Here is a 16,920-nt window from a genome sequence, read left to right as displayed (position 1 = left end):
TCCATTATTTGCTTTCCGCATCCAAAACTAGACTAAGCGTGAGCCGTATGAAGCCGTATGTCGCATGGTGCGTGGTTTGTCGAATGTGGGGTCGCGTGTTTAGGGGTTCAGGCTGCCACCTGAGCTCCTGTTTACGTGGTTAAACCAGTTGTACTACAACAAATGGTGCGCGTAGGCTGCAGTTTATTGTCCTGATCCGCGTGCTAAAGGTAAACTACTTTGTTATCCTCCTGGTTACTGCTGTTATAGCAGGCACCAGAAGCGATTCTCAGATAGTCAACCAACGTCGCCCTCGCCCAGTGGTAGCAGGTTTGATGCACATGATCCATGATATGTACCGACAAATGTACAATGCAGAATTGTGCTAAATAATTTCATTAACTGTTTTTGTCTTTCAGCGTCGAGTGCGCCCCCTGCTATGGCTTTCGTACGTGCTTTGGCGCGAGCTGCCTCTGAAGCTGGTCGCATTGCGAGTGCTGCTCGTTTAATCCCGCCACCACAGAGTAAGTTGCTAGGTTAGACTGAACACATTGGGCACAGCATATATTCGAGTACTATGTAGTGCTCAGTGAAGCACCCTTTTTTTCTGTACAAGACTCTCTTCCATTCGGCTGCTAGACAGATCCGTTGGTACTTAGCAGATCTGTAATGTGACTTGCGACATGCAGCAAAGCTGAAAGGCCAAATGCATATAGAGCATTGTGCTCTTTCTTGTAAAGATATGAATGTGTTTGTGTTTTATTATTGTTACTTTTCTGTTTCCAGGAGGATTGCATCAAGTCGCTCATCAGGAATCGCGTCTGTCTGCGACCTGTCTCCGCAGAGTCGCAGCGGAGCGTTCGCCGGCATCCACTACTGTAGATCGAAGTGTAGTGTACGTTCCTCCAGGCATCAAAAGTCCCATTACACTCCCAACTCTTCGGAGGCCATGGGATTACAATCTTCCATCCCTTGTGAAGCCCAGCACCGTCATTGGAGACAGTAAGGTCATAGCACCGTCTACGGACACTAATTCTAATGCCATCGAGAAGACAGATCCGCAACCGACGGCAATCGTTATTGAGAAGCGTGCTGTAAACATGTTGATTATTCGCCGTAAAAAAATGAAGAAACACAAGCTCCGGAAATTGCGCAAGCGGATGTATTTTCTGTGGTCAAAGCGGAGGTATCGAATTGAGAAAAGCAAAGAGCAAGCTTTCAGGGCAGAACTTCTAGCTCAAATCCAAGAAGCACGGGAGTTCGATGCAGAAAAGTTTGTGAAGGGAGTGTTCGAGAAGTTGCGCAATAGACCAAGGCCAGAGACTGCAGAAGAGCAAAGGGAAAAGCTGCTGGAACTGATGCGCAAACACAGGAGCAATGTCCAGTACATCAAGCCAAAGCTTGACTGACTGTTAATAAGAAATTGATTGTTTGTATTTAGTATCAATAAAATTAGGATTGTGCTTTACTTCCTTGTACCCATGTGTAGTACTGTTGGATGCACTAGAGGTCCATATATCATAATTTAAGCATTGTTTAATTTGTTAGTGCCAATGTAGTAAACATAGTATGGTCAAATTGCAAATGGGCATGTTAGTGATCCATACTGAATTTAACAGCGTGAACAGAAAATTTAGACAGACAAAACAAGAGGCACTGAATTTCAGCAGGATCCTAAATCTTGCTGGAATTGAGTAATCTGTGCTCATCTGTTCACACTGTTCAGTTCAGTATAGTGTGCTCAGTTCACAACAATTTTTGCTGGAAGAATTCTATATTTCCTTAGCGATTGTTTTTTTCCTGTTATTTCCTTTCTCATCACTAAAAGGTAAAATGCAGTGATTGTGAACAAGGGATCTGTTCAGATCCCAAAACATCGTTTTTATTTTTCTAGTATATATACTATAGTTCAGAGATATCAACTTTCAAAGTGTCCGACGAAATGCACTGATGCTCCAGTTACTTCTAAGAAAACATTGTTTTATGCATTGTAGCACGAGAGTAACTGGAACACCAATCCATTTTGTAGACATTTTGAAAATTCATATCTCGAAACTGGTGCAGTCCAGAGAATTCGTTCCAAGTGGATATGCTTTGCGAACTCACTGGCTATAATTCATAAATATAAATATGTGCCATGAAAAAATAAAAAGTTAGGGTAATTATGTTAATTATTTATTAATTAGGTATTTTGATTTTTAACCAAAGCAATGGCTGCCTCATTTGGCTGCCTCATTGAGTAATTTAGATTAAGGATTAGAATTGTGCTATCTGACACGAGTGATTTCTAAAACTTTGGGACCTTCTAGAGAAAAAAAAACCTTATATTCATAGGGCCCTTCGTTCTCAGGTTCTCATGAGGGGGGGGGGGGGGGGATCGGGAATTTTGTTGTCTGACAGCCCAACGTTCAGGATATTTCTGGTAACTTTTAAAAACGATTAACACAAGCAATGACCTTTTTTTGGACACATGTTCTATTTAAGAAAGTGAAATTCCTCGCAGCAACACGTAATGGCAAAGAGAGCTGCTCGCAAATCATGTGACAGACTGATTTCTCCAATAGAGAGTAAAACTGGGCAAATTGGTTGATCATAGTAAAAGCAGTGCAAGAGGAAAGGCAAGACAAGACAGAAGTACACAGGAGAGGTGCTGAACTAACAACCGACTGGCTTATTGTAGACAGGAACAAATAAATGCAAACAGTTCGTCTGTGCGCACCCCTTCGCACTACTGGTATTTACCACATATTTCGAGGGGGCTGATTTCACAATCATGCAGGTTGATACACGGTCAGAAATGCAGTGTTCATGGTTTTTCTTTATGTGGACCGCTTTAATGATTTCGCATACTTTTTGATCCACGTGCCTGAAAATAACCTGCGTACTTTGAAAAAATGGTTTACGCCTACATAAACGACAATGTGCTGACAGATGTGATCATGAAGGTGTGCCCTTTAAATTGTGGTGCTGGTGTAACCTTTCATTAAGGCATGCGCCAGTCTGCCCAATATACATTCTTTCACATGATAGTGGGATGCTGAAAGCAACACCACATGCACAGGCAACAAATAGATTACGATGGTTAACATAGCGCAGGTGCTTCTGTGATTGGCCCGTTCTTTTCCTGTCTACTGTGGCAAAGGCCCTTCTGACTTTTCCCCGAGCTGAAAAAACATTTACTTCAAAACCCTTGGCAGTCCTTAAGCTGATGTGAAAGCCTGTGAACATATGGGAATGCTGCTAATTTCTTCGGCATAGTGGTGGGACTTGTGTGTGGGCCAGGTCGAGATGCAGACAGCTGCTACATTGTGGATCATGTAGCTGTAGATCATTTATTGAAAGAATGACATGTCATCTTCAGGCACATGGATCCAAGATCATGTGAGATGATTGAATTTTTTCATATAAAGAAAAACTATGAACACTGCATTTCCATCCCATCTATCAACCTGCATGATTGTGAAATCAGCCTCCTCGAAGGATGTGGCAAATAGCAGGAGCATGAGGGGGCGTGTACAGACAGACTGTTTGTACTTATTCTTTCCTGTCTGCAAAAAACCAGTCAATTCTTATCGTAGCTCTTCACCTGTCCTGTGTACTTCTCTGTCTTGTGTTGCCATTTCTTTTGTGCAGCTTTTACTATGATCATCTCTACGAATCCTCGTTGTCAGGCATTATTAATACACTTAAAACGAACCATGTTAATAAAGGTCTGCAGAACCTATGTCACAATGACTGTTGACGGTAATGCATTTAGCATTGAATCAATACAGTGCGACGAGGTTTATTGTCATCGATAACGTTGTAAGAACGTTAGGTACTGGTAGGCACTGCAAGGGCTGTTTGTAGCACGGGGTTCTCTCGCGATCACGGCACGGTCCTTCGTCTTCGTCTTCAGTCGGCACATCCCCAGGGGCGCTTCTGCGCTTCCTCTGCTTCATTACAACAGCAACAGAACATATTGCCACCATAAACAGTGAGTTATGTTTGAGGTGTGTACTGCAGTGAAGCCTGCAGAGTGGCCTCTGAAATGCATGGCACGCCTCAATGCGTGCAAACACTGAGAAACGTGTAATGCAGCAACCGGGCTACTCCCTCTTGCTTCTTTCTGAACATGCTGCGCCGTCAAGTGGCACTGTTGAGAAGGCTGCGCGTGACCTCTGAGACGAGAAGCATGGTGCACCGATGCCTGCGAACGTTGAGAATTGTTCCCTCACTTGCCACACGCAGTGGCACATACTCAGTGATTGAAGTTGGTGAGAGGTTCATTGAAGACTGGCACACTACCCAGTGGATTCATGACGTAGCTCGCTAAAGTGTTGGCGGGAAAGACGTTAATTGAAAAGCAGTACATACCCAGTGTATTTGCGGCGCAGCCTGCTAATATGTTGGGTTACTGGCCTTGAGGAACCCTTGTGACGCGTGTTCGATTCTGCCTAGCGTTGGAATAATTTAAAGGATCTTTTTTGTCATGGTAGAGCGGTACATTCCCAGTGGCACATACCTTGTTACCAAGTCGGCTTCAAAGACGTTCATTGAAGAGTGGCACAAACCTACTGGTACATACCCAGTGACCCAAGTTGGCATCAAAGAGGTTCACGGAAGACCGGCACATATCGAGTGGCACATACCGAGGCTCCAAGTCGGCGTCAAAGAGTTTCAGTGAACAGCAGTACTTGCCCAGTCTCGCATCTAAGGTGACCCATGTGGGCGTGAAAGAGGTTTGTTGAAGAGCGGCACATATGTACACGATGCCACATACTCAGTGACTTAAGCTGGTCTGATGATTGCTTTCGAACGCTGTTCCCTCAGCACAGCTGCCCCATGCGCTACCCATTCGAGCATAGACTACCCAGTGAGCCAGGTAGGTGGGCAAATGGTTGGAGACAAACAAACATAGCCCCTTCAAGGTATGTGAAGTACCCTAAGAATTCTAACGCATTAAGACATCCAGTAGAGAATGATTTGGCAATCCCTTGTTTACTTTGTTCTCTCCACTTTTTTAAGAAAGGAAGAATTACAAAAAATAGTGCACATGGGCATGCATTGCTGGAGTTGATGCTTTTTCCGTATCTTAGAAGCCCTTGTTGCACTGGGGCCGTCTCTCTCCATATTAAACCTGTTGGGCCTTTCGCTTTTGTCTAGTCCTGTTTTACTTGTTCAACGTATGCTCTTTCCACAAAAATAATGGAATACCAAGTAGACAAATCGGGCTGCCTTCTTTGAACATAACATAGCTTGCATCCTCTCAACGTCACAGCTACCGTTCGCACTGCAGAGCAACGTCAACGCTGCGTTCATTTGCTTCGTAGTGCATTACCGCCGTTTACATATAGTATGTGCGGGAAATGTGACGCAATGCGCCATTGTCGTATTCATCTAGATGCTGCTACTAAGAAACGCAACAAGCTTTTGATGACTCAACTTAAGTAGGTGCTGAATATATAATATTTTTATATTATATACGTGGATTTTCGCTTGAGTGTTAAGCGAAAACGTGACATATACCTTGTTAATGACATACACTTGACCACTTGCTGACACAAAGTGGGCAGTGTTCATTAGTTTTATAACATCTGCATTTATTATTATCGTTTACGAAAGGGCAATCTTTGGGGATCAACCTGGTTCTAACCGATTTTCATAAATTTTGTTCTGAGTGTAAAAATCCAGAGTTTTTGGGTTTTACCCGAAAACGTAGGACTCTCTTATATATATAGCGCACAAATTTGAGTGCTTGCACCATGTAAGAATAGCAAAAAGAGTTGATATTGAGCAAAGGCTTGCCCCTTTGTGGTACAAAATAAAGGCCCATCAAAATGGGTATAGCTCTGCACTAGCTACAGGTGTAAACAGTTGCCAGCATAACTTCTGTGTGCTTTTTATAATGAATATTAGTTATCACAACAAATATTTTGTCCCAACTGTGACTTAGTTATGTAAGGGTTTAACTGTGATAGTGGTACTGTAGTGCAACAGCACAAAAGAACCGAGAATGGTGAAAGGAAGAATAGTTTTTATTTGTTTTTGTGGTTTTTACACAGTGAAACACGCATGAGAAATTAGCGATAACATGGCGCTGGGGTAACAGATGAGATCAAGAAAAAGTCATTGCGATACAGGAAACAAGAACAGCAGCTCGAAGAGTGTCTATGCCCACATCGTGTGGCTCGATGAAAGCATCTTTTAAACTATCACACTTTCCTCTGCCCCGCAGTTTAAAAGAAAGAAGGGAGGTGGGGGTGGGGGAAAATAAACGTTCACAGAACTTACAACGACTTTACTAGCTCTGCCTCTGAGCCAGCACGTTCATGCTCTCAACAGACGTTTAACATGTCTCTTCCCTGCAACGCTATTCTTCTCAACACCCTGACCACGTAACTTCCTTTCGACAGCAATCAATCATGCAGCTTTTTCTTCACTCGCTATCAAGATGTCTCGGCTAAACTGGTGAACATGAACCGAAAAACAAGAAAAAACGAAAAATTGCAACTTCTGCAAAAATATTCAGTCGTCAAAAATACCAAGGAACTGGCAGTAAATATATATATTATATATATATTTATATATTATATATATGTAAAAAATCGTTAACACGAGGCTCTTAACAAACTCTACAAGTGACTCCTAGGTAGAAATTACAAAACAGCTATGGACACCACAAATGTATCGAGCAAAGGGAGGAGGAAAGGAGACAAGGGAAAGGACACGGGGGGCAACAGTAGAAAAATGGTTTCGACATGAAAAATAAGAAATCTTCGAATTTTTCCCTTCTGGGGGCATCAGGTAACAGCCGCGGCGACGTTCGAGTCTGCACTGACGGCCCTGTATTGGCGCTGGGCGACCCAGCTTTTGCACAAACGAACAGCACTGAGAAAGAAGAAAAAAATAATGAAACAACTCAAGAACAGCGACACCTTGTGCTATCACGATTATTCACATCTCGCGATGAAGGTTTCTGAGCACAAATATAGTTATATATGTGTGTATATAGGTGTGGTACTAGAGAGTGACAGAAAGATGGCGAGAGAGAGAGAGAAGTGTATCTATGCTGGTTTGCTTTTCTCCTCTCACAGCACACGTTCCAGGCTAAATGGGCTTTCCACGTTGTCTCGCCTCGTTCTTTTGCCGCTCCTTATGCAGCATCAGCGTGCTTATACTGGCGTGTGAGCATCGGAAGCTTCTGCGTCCAACATCCTGGTGCCCTCTAGTGTCTCTCCGCTGAAACGGCGTGCACATCTTCGCGATGAGATTCGTTATGAGATTTCAAAGACTAGTCGCAACAGGCTTGCACATTGTACTGATCATGTAGCCTACCAAAATACCTACAGACGCATGTTAATGTTCAGTGCGTGGATGAACAGCAAAACAAAACTACACGGAGAGAGAAAAATATACTGAAAGACAAATGCTTTTGAGATTGGCAGCATTATCATCTAGACTGCTCCGAAGTGCATAGGAATTAAGGAATATGATTTATCCTGGCACTTGGATTCCAGGCTCACCAAGAAAGATGTAAAAGGTTTACACGAGTAGTTCCAATTTTTGTTAATAAATAGGTAATTGGATAGAGGAGTTATAGATGTTTGCAATTTGCAATGCTTTTCATGTGCGATTTCAAACAAATATGATAGGTGTTACATTCGGCTCGTGGCTGGCATTTGAACCAGACACACCTCTGGTCTGCAGTTTATACAAATACATCAGTGGTCAGATCAAAACATTATTAACCAAACACCAATACCATGTTGCCTCTGTACAAGAGATAACCTGTGTACAGGCAACACAAAAGCCTGCAATATAAAACTGCACATACTGCATGTTCTTTCTTTTGACAAATAAAAAAAACACGTGCAGTCATGTGTATGATTACGCATATAATCAATCACGTGTACATGATCATATAGTGCATTTTAGGATGCAAACTGAATCAAAATTACTCGGTAATGCGTGCTAAGCAAATTCTGCCAGACTTTACTCAAGAGTGGTTGGCCATGCAGAAACAGTTGCCATCTTTGACTTCGGTAATATGCGTGACAATATTGGTGTGCATTGCATGACACAGTGGCGAAATTCTATGACTTGGCTTATTCAAGGCCAAATAAATTGAAATTAAGTTCATGTCAGATACAATTGTTCTCAAGCTTGTGCTGTAATGCAGATGTCAGGGCACACCCTGTGCAGAGACCAAATCAATTCTCTCTCCCCCTCTGCAAAAGCAAGAGTGACAGCAACAACGATTCTGGGTTCCTCCACATCTAACGGCGCTCACTAACGCCCATCACACTTGGACTTGGGGGTGGTATTTGTACTGGTATACTTCACTTGAAGTAGAGACGGTGAGAGAAGAAACTAGAGAGTAGTTATAGTTAGGTAGCGCTTACAAGTGAAAGCTTTTCTTAAGAAAAAGACAGCACACTACCATGTCTTGTATGTTGCTTTTTTTTTTTCCGTAACCTCTCCTCAGTACATTGGGACTGCATTGCTGGGTATACAGTGTGACTACACGTATAGTATGTACATGCGGGCAACTCTGCACGCAGACGCGCGCTGACGTCACGTGACTGCATCGAGACATGACCAGAATATCAACACAGGTACGCACACAGATGCAGGAGGGCCGTGGGTATATGCGACAAGCAGCCTCTGGGATGTGGACAGTTTCTGGCATCGAAGACAGTCAACAAGAATTACCGACATACGCGCGCAGATAATGCATTCTTCCTCGTCATCCCATTTAACACTTCGAGAGATCCTTTCTCTCTGGCCGTTACCTGCAGATACCTGTTGCCTCCTCTGGCTTCTTTTTATTTTGAATCCCTGTGCTGCTTCACATTGCTCCTTCGGAGTTTGGATTTGTGTGAGTGAGAAGTCATGCCCAACTCGTCTATGGATCTAGCAGGTCCCTTGGATTAGATTGCTAATCAGGTGCTCTGAGATGCTTGGTTGCTAATACTTAACTTAAAGCTACTCTAACTACATATGCGACCCTAGTCACCCGAGTTCCGCGTACTATATATAGAAAAAGAAAGGCCGCTGCTCTTGGTTGTGTAAGCACTAGTTACCTAGAAGGACAGTACTAATCCCGGGAGTGCAGATATACTGGCACGTTTAAAATTCATGTACCTCAGGAAGGGCATGTAATATAAGTCAGGCTACGTATATTTGATAAGTAATACAAAAGCTTCAAGAAGTTGATTCAACCAAGCTCCCAGAACATCTTCGCCTTTGCCTGAATAATATGCCCTGCAATGCTTCATAAAATACTAGCAATGTTTGCTGTTAGTTGTAGATTTGGCAAGGGGGGACACTGAGTATACCGAAGTATTTTTTTTTTTCTGAAGTCATTCTTTACACAAATACCCAAAGGACCTGCAAATGCTACCGCTTACCAACAATATCCAGCAGGTTGTTTACTCAAATGTAGTAGCGTGAGCTGTGACCCCGTTAACTGTTTGCCATTAGGTAAGCACAGGTGAGCAGCTGATCTGCCATACGTTCCTAACAAACTGAAATAATGCTGCATTAGCTCTATTCCAGGAGCAGCGGCGGCAGCACATGGTTTGCAGTTTGTCGAGAGTGGCGTGAGTGGCGTGAGTGCTTTGAAAAGCAATCAAGCAAAAAGTTAACACTCCACACTGCTCACCAGTAAAGTGCAGTCACGTTTTTTTTTTTTTTTGCCCCCACATTCTTAAACGCTTCTCCAATTGGCACACCACTTTTGACCTTGGGAGCTGAGGGCAGCCCTGTCGCTCAACTTAGCTTCTTCCAGCTGCTTGTTGTAATTTTGTCGCGATACTAGTTTTGAGCTTTGTGTCTGAATGGGATGCTTAAATGAGAGACAGCTGTATTCTTACGTCACATGTCCTTGTCCAACAAAGACATGTTGGCACGTCACTATCGCTCAATCAGAAAACAATGCCACACATGCGGAGGTCCCAATGAGGGTGGACAAAAAAAAAATATTCGCACAGAAGCATTCATACAGATGCACAAATTGCAGTTGTCATCTCTTCACCAACAGCTGTGATAACTAGCCATAAGGTGTGAGATGGTTCACCTTGCAAGTCAAAGGACATGCAGTTATAAAATGTGCGAATATAAAGGCAATATTTTTGGTCTAGACACTTGTTACAGTTTTTCGTAACAATTAAGTTATATGCTGGTGTACCAAATGGCATGAAACTAATTTTGAACTTTCTAACCTCGCAATTCTAAACCTCTGGTCATTGTAACTTCACATCTAAGTGCAATTCAAAATTTTTCATAAAGAGGTTTAGAGGTGCTGTGCTTCAGTAGACTCACTTGGACATCCTGATATAGAGGTGCATTTCTCAAGTGGGTCCTTGCTGCAGGAATCACTGAACACATGCTTAACATCAAACGAGACACCCTTCACCCCCAAAAGTTCAGGTGGTGCCTCAAGTAGAGTAGCACTTAAAACATGAAGGACTAATGGCCATGGCTGCTTTATCCCTAAGAATACATAGCAACATAGGAGCTGAGCACATGAAACACGCCTCTGATAAGTATGTGCTTGGCAAACAGACTGGCTGGCTGGACCATAAACCAAAAGTATGTGGCGCCCATCAACAGCGCTCCGTTAAAGAAGCAACAATCCCTTTACAACCTTCTCTTCGCCTTACTACATAGTTTGTACCTATGGCACGGACATGTGACAACAGGAAAGAACAGACAAGGCGTTGGCGGGAATGTTACACCAATGCACGGCACGAGCAAAAACAGTCGGCAACAAAGATGTATTTCATAACACTCCCTCGCATGCGTCAATATCGCAAGATGCAGCTGCTCCGTTCTACCATTGTGCTAAAGCATGTAGGTCCAGTTGGCGTCAAAAGCTTACGGACTGTGGAACCTGGAAAAAAAGCTGATCATTTCCATAGCCTGGTACTTTAAATTCTAGCCTGTACTGGTATATATGCGAACAATATAGTGTTGTACGCTTTTACTGGCTGTGGGCACGAACTGCTCGGAAATAAAAATTTTTTGCAGAACTCACGCCCTGCAAAGTTTTGACGCTGACTGTCCACTGAAAGTTTTTGTACCTGCTTCATTATTGTAGAACTAGATGATTAAATTTTGTAAATAATTGACAGCTGCGCAGTCACTTTTCCCAGCAAAATTCGAGTCCGATTCAGAGAACCAGGAAAATCATGCACACGAAGCTGGGAAAGAACCAGCTGATAAGTGCTCTATGTGTGTAAGTGAACCTGCAAAAATTTATCTGAATTTCCAAATGAGAAAGAAGCTGCTGCTTTGGCTACTCCTGAGCACACATTACTCAGTGTGTTCATTTTTTTCAATAAACAGGGATGCCTACCTGTGGTTTCTCCTACCTTTCTATTTGCGAGCATAACAGATATCAGCAGTTGCACTGTGTACGTAAACTGACTTTATGGGCATTCACTCTGGTCTCATGTTTACCTCTTGCCTTCAGTAACGACAGCCGACACCTTGACTAATTCATGCCAAAACGTTGTTTGTACCGGGACTGACCTCTCGAGCCCAACATCGTCCCACTTTGGCTCTTTTTGATTTTTATTTTTCTTGGGAGCTTGCAGGCAGAGTGTTTCTGTGCGCACAACATTGCCACCTTTGTGGTGGACAAAAATAATTCTTCCATGCAGCAGCTGAAATGGTTATTAACATATTGTCAAGCAAGCGTTTCTGGCAACAGGAATATGTGTATATATAAATATATATCAGTGAGATGACACAGCAACAACAAAGAAACCAAGAGACACCCACTGCAGAACTCGCGTCCTGTCCTATGTTTACACAGCAGTTATCATATACTGGTAAGTGCAAAATATGGAGTGATTGACAGTTTCGCAGAAAACATAAAAATAAGAACCTGTGTCGAAAGGCAACACTGAGCTTTCGTGTTATTTTTTACAGACAACATTTAAAAAGTCACAATGAAGATAAATTACTGATGAAAACGCGAACAGTTATTACGAACAATGCTCTCCATACCTCTCTCTCTCTTCTTTTTAATTTTTTTTTAGTGTGTGTTTGTTTGCGTGTCTTGTGGTGAAGATGAAAGGTGCGGCAGAGAAAAAGATTTGTGTCTAATGGAGGAAGGAGGCTTTTATGGTTTTACAAACATTTGTACCATACTGCGTTTTTTTTTTTGTGTGTATGTATGTGTATGTCACAAACACAGAAGAAAAGAAAGCTACAAGCAGGGGAAGTAATGTGTGAAACCAGGTTCATGAGAATTTGTGTGTTGAAAGAAAGGAGAGAGAAAGAAAGAAATGTGAAAAGCAAATGGGAAAAGGAGAAAAAAATGCGGCAAAGGTTTTCGGCACACGAAATCAATTTCCCAGTTCACAAAAGGATCCCACCGTTCTGAGGTCACACTGCCAAGTAATGCGATGGATTAGCGACCTCAACAAGCGATGCTGCGTAAACCACGAAAATGAAGAATGCGCTCTGTACCAAGTGCATAACTCTGGGCAAGAAAAGCAACAACCTTATACAAACGCATTTTCTCGCAACAGCAAAAGTGAAGGACAAAAGTACATGTTCAAAATAACCCAAATGGCAGAGACTGCGTTATACATATGTATGCAGAAACTAATTGAAGCTGTGGCTTCCAAGCGCTGCGTGGAAACCAAAATTCTCGTATCAGCAAAGCTGCTGCTGCTTTCCACCATCGTCTCTCCTCCAGACGTTTCCTTCTCCATCATGCATTTGTCGCTTGAGCTCACACTGCTGAAACATGATAAGGAAAAAGAAGACATCCACGAGTGATTAACACAGCAATCAAAAACTCAAAAAATTTTTTTTTCTAAAAATAGGGCAACCTTTTTACCCACATATATCCTCAAAGGTATTCTTGTGAGCAAAAGTAATAGACCCTCCCCGCCGGTATTGACCTCAATTTTACATTAGCCAGCAAAGATGTTGTTTCTACTTGACGTTTTTCAGGCATTTGACTATGCTTTACACAAGAAGTAACGGTCAATTTTTCCATCAAGTAACACCCAACCGCGGTTTAAAAAGTACCGAGTGGTCTGTTACTTTTGCATGTGAAAGCACATTAAAGAGGAAATGCTAAATCTGTTTAGAAATGTAGACAATCTTTTCAAAATATGGCTTCCAATTCTAATGAAAGAACAGTGATTATTAGTGGAAAAAACAATCAATGTTTTAGAATCTCACACCAAAACTATGGTGCCGCTGACATTAGTATGACATCAGTGATTTCACAGTACCTTCACATATTTTGGCCCTTTCTTTTTTTTTTTGTCAAATAACAATCCACAATAGCTGGCAGTGTAATGCTATTTAAGCAGTAAACAATTTACTTAGCACCAAGCAGACACTGTAAAGAACTGAGGAAGTCACAAGGAGCTGGTCTGAGCAATTCAAAATGATGTCGTCGCCCGTCTTTAATATTCATACTTTTTCTGGCACACCAAGCTCTCATTCATGGTGAGATTGAGCTGTTTGTAACTCCACAAGTGCAATGTACTGAAGTAGGTTGACATTATATCTCTATTTAGTGTCTCTTTAAAAGAAAGAATGTATAGCAGCGAGTCGTGTGAGCTGGTGTCGGCTCATTTTGGAAAAAAATGCATCCAACAAGGGACAAGAGTTAAAGAAGAAAGCTAGGACACATGTGCCGACTACAACTGAGCATTTATACTGAAACAAAGAAAGAGGTACACCAGTAACGTATACAAGCACATTGTGCAAATGCCACCTGGATTTTGCCCCTCACTCTCTCTTTCTTATAAATTGAATAAGGAGCGTAAATAAAATAAAAAATATTGTGACTAAAACCAGTTGTACCAATGCATGGCTAACACCTTAAATTCTTTTTCATAAAGAACTACGTAGGCACAGCTGATGCACAAACTACCTGCTTGTTGGATATGACAGGCCTCAGCGATTTCCCTTGCCCCCTGGTCATGGTTACGCTGTCACGTGTGTTGTCTTTTTTTTTTTTCCTTGATTTGTTTGTCCCTCATTATACGTGCCTTTTCCAGAATTTAAACAAAAGAATTCCACACCAGGTGAGCAGTAGTCTGACCTTTCAAGCCTCCTTGAAGCTAGAAGGCAGTTCCTGGGATTTTGTGGGCAGCCGCGGCGGCGCTGGAACGACCACTGCTGGCCTCTCTCTTTCGGCAGCTAAGGCACGCTCTCTCTGCAATCTGAAAGGGTAGCGAAGACAAGTTCAGTTGCCTGGGCTATCCGCTCAGCTTAAGGTTGTGTGTTGTAAAGTTACGAAAAGCTTAAACTGATCGGAAAGAAAACAGACACATGACACGAAACATAGCTAGTAAAATTACTTGAACAGAGTTTTTCGCCACTCTAGGCACAACTTTAAGTCGTGTCAAATCAACTACGTAGTCCACTGCCAAGCTTCCCTCATCCACACCAATGTGTCTGAGGTGTGTCTGAGACACCTGCAAGGTCTATAAAGACAACAGACACAAAAGCGAGGAAAACAAATTAAAGAAAAGAAAAAAATAAAGTATCACTGACGACGAACCATTGCCAGTACTGCAAGCAAAGGCTCTATCTAAAGAGCTCCCACGTGAATGTATTTTGGAACAGAGAAATAATTATGCTTAGCATAAATTATTGAACCAGTTTTGATTAGGTTCGTTTAATTTCAAAGAGAAAGTTAAGATTCACTGGATGTTGGGAGCAGATTTTTGACTAAGGCCGTCAAATCTTTAATACAAAGATCACCAGAAATCTAGGGTAGAGAATGAAGCATAAAGCTTACAAGTGTGTAACAGCAATATAAGATATCAAAATTCCGTAAACTGCATTTATTAGAGTATATAAAGGGGCAAAGTTGATATATCATACACTGCTCTGAAACAGCAGATCTGCTTCAGCACGTATGCAGGGTGGTCCAAATCTTAGACCTATGGCAGTCACGCGAAGTTGATCCTTGTCAGTGCATTATTTGAGAAAACACACATCAACTATAACAAGTAAGCAAGTGTAAAAAGGGCAGTACCATCAGTAAAAGCGTAATTTTGAACTTTAATGTAACCGTTTTCATAGTAAAGATATTACATAGAGACGATCGATGAATAGGGAGTGAACAAGAAAAGCCTAAGCCTGGGGCCAACATTTCACAAGAGGATTTGTCTTCATTGGGGCAAGAATTTGATTTTGTGGACAAGTCCCCTTGTCCCACTGTTGATCAGTTTAATTTGCCACTGTCCTGTGATTCCTTCGTCTTGCTTACACAGAGGCAAGGAACACATGAACATACAAATGGAGCACGTAATTGTTTCACTTCAATCACATATGCTCACGTACACCTTGTGCCTGCATACAGTATGTAGTTAGTACGTGCCGAAAAACGAAACAGCAACCAACTAGCTTCCTTCATCGCTGTTTCCCCTGCTGCTTTACTAATCACACTCCGCTCTGCCGTGGATCCACCTCACCCTTCACACTTTGAAAACATCTCGTGCATGTTACATTCTTACAGAAATATGTGCTGCATTCAAGAAAACGTCACAGAAAGAAAACAATAACCAAAATGTGTGAGTGAGAATACAGAAGTGCAGGAAAATAAAGAGAGAGAGAATGACCGGCTGAGAGCAAGAAGAGACGACTCACCACTTTCCCATGTAAAAACTCCCACATGCTGCTTTTGTGTGAAAGTACGGGAGAGAGAGAAAGCCTGTCAGCATACTATGTGAGCTCAGGAATAAAACAGAGGGAAGGATAATGACAGAAGTGTTGTTCCATGCACACTGGTGGCACCTAAAGTGATTTAATCATGCTACGTATAGATGCATAAGCAAAATGTAGCGAGTAGTGTGTTATCTTCAAGACTAGTTCTGATTCTAACAACAATTTTAGCACTTTGCCACCATAGCCACCATCAACACTTTGCTCAACCACACTCAAGTGTGTTGGTTAAAGGACAGAGTAAGGGTAACAGTGGGCTTAGGCACAGTTATAGACTAAGAATGGTGGGGGGGGGGGGGGAGTAGTGATTAGGATCAACCCGCACCTCATCACTGCCTATGCCACTATTTAGCGAGGTGTGTAGTGTCCACCTCCCACCCTCCCCAGATAAAATAATGTTCGACATACATGTATACCATATCTTCCAGTGTATAAGACGCATATTTTTTCAGAATTTTTCGTCGGTGCATTTTAGAGAACGGTGCGACTTATGTATGTTGTTTTTTTTTTCCAGAAGAACTGCCATCAAAATCAGATTCGATGTTATGGCCACGCGAAGCGCGTTGGTTGACTTAGTTGCTATGGGTTCTGTGCACGCTATCGAGGTGCCGGGTTGTTCTCGTGATCGAGTTCCTGACCACCGTGTGAGAAGGACAGAGCAGCAACGCAACCGGCGGCAGGCCGACCGCAGGTCGACCGACCCCGAAGTCGTCGTATCTGCAGATTCCTGTCAAGATGCGGCGCGCACCGCTGCACAAACTATGCAGTTGCTACCAGAATACAAGCTGCCTCCCCTCCCTCCCGTGCTGCCTTTCCGCTTTCCTCCCTTGTGCACGATTCGGCTCACCGTCGCACGCTTTCACTCGCACATACAGCATACGGCGCACGGGGACGATGTTATCACCCTTGGACTTTATACGGAACATCGTGGCAACCACGACGGCAGAAATGCACCTGGAGTGGAAATATATGGAAACCATACGCTTACGCGTGACCCACATTCACGGAGTGAAACGTCACTGTAATCTTTTTTAAATCGCTTACCGAACGAACAGGTGCGTCTTATACACCAGTGCGACTTATATACGTTTTTTTCCGGAAAAACTGCCGTTTTGAGGGAGGTGCATTTTATACAAAGGTGCGATTTATAGACCGGAAAATACAGTACATGTATTGTACAAAGTGTAATGCTTTTCAGCTGTAAACATAAGGGGCAAACGAAGAGGCCCAGGAAATCTTGGGATTCAA

The 16,920-nt window shown here is 42.6% G+C and overlaps 2 protein-coding genes across 5 annotated transcripts in view; one reads left to right on the top strand and one right to left on the bottom strand.

Annotated features, from left to right (window-relative positions):
• Nucleotides 1-46: 46 nt before the first annotated feature.
• Nucleotides 47-1,447, top strand: LOC119446539 (uncharacterized). The gene is made up of 3 exons (XM_037710991.2): nucleotides 47-209; nucleotides 399-503; nucleotides 766-1,447. The coding sequence occupies exons 2-3, from the start codon at nucleotides 419-421 to the stop codon at nucleotides 1,386-1,388; spliced, it is 708 nt and encodes a 235-aa protein (XP_037566919.1). The 5' UTR covers nucleotides 47-209; nucleotides 399-418; the 3' UTR covers nucleotides 1,389-1,447.
• A 4,531-nt stretch (nucleotides 1,448-5,978) lies between these two features.
• The window catches only part of LOC119446537 (calmodulin-binding transcription activator 2), a 493,330-nt gene continuing 482,388 nt past the window's right edge, over nucleotides 5,979-16,920 (bottom strand). For 2 of the 4 annotated variants that reach the window (XM_037710984.2, XM_037710989.2), the window contains 3 exons: nucleotides 15,598-15,628; nucleotides 14,042-14,162; nucleotides 5,979-12,717 (listed from right to left, as the gene is read on the bottom strand). In XM_037710984.2, the coding sequence (XP_037566912.1) occupies nucleotides 14,061-14,162; nucleotides 15,598-15,628 (133 nt within the window). In that variant the 3' untranslated portion in view covers nucleotides 5,979-12,717; nucleotides 14,042-14,060. The remainder of the gene's footprint in view (nucleotides 12,718-14,041; nucleotides 14,163-15,597; nucleotides 15,629-16,920) is intronic. The other 2 variants (XM_049664202.1, XM_049664203.1) reach the window with 2 other exon arrangements.

This window comes from Dermacentor silvarum, chromosome 3 (assembly GCF_013339745.2).
Source record: "Dermacentor silvarum isolate Dsil-2018 chromosome 3, BIME_Dsil_1.4, whole genome shotgun sequence".
Classification (NCBI taxonomy): domain Eukaryota; kingdom Metazoa; phylum Arthropoda; class Arachnida; order Ixodida; family Ixodidae; genus Dermacentor; species Dermacentor silvarum.
The sequence above is the reverse complement of the archived record's forward strand: the minus strand, read 5'-3'. Positions and strand labels throughout refer to the sequence as shown.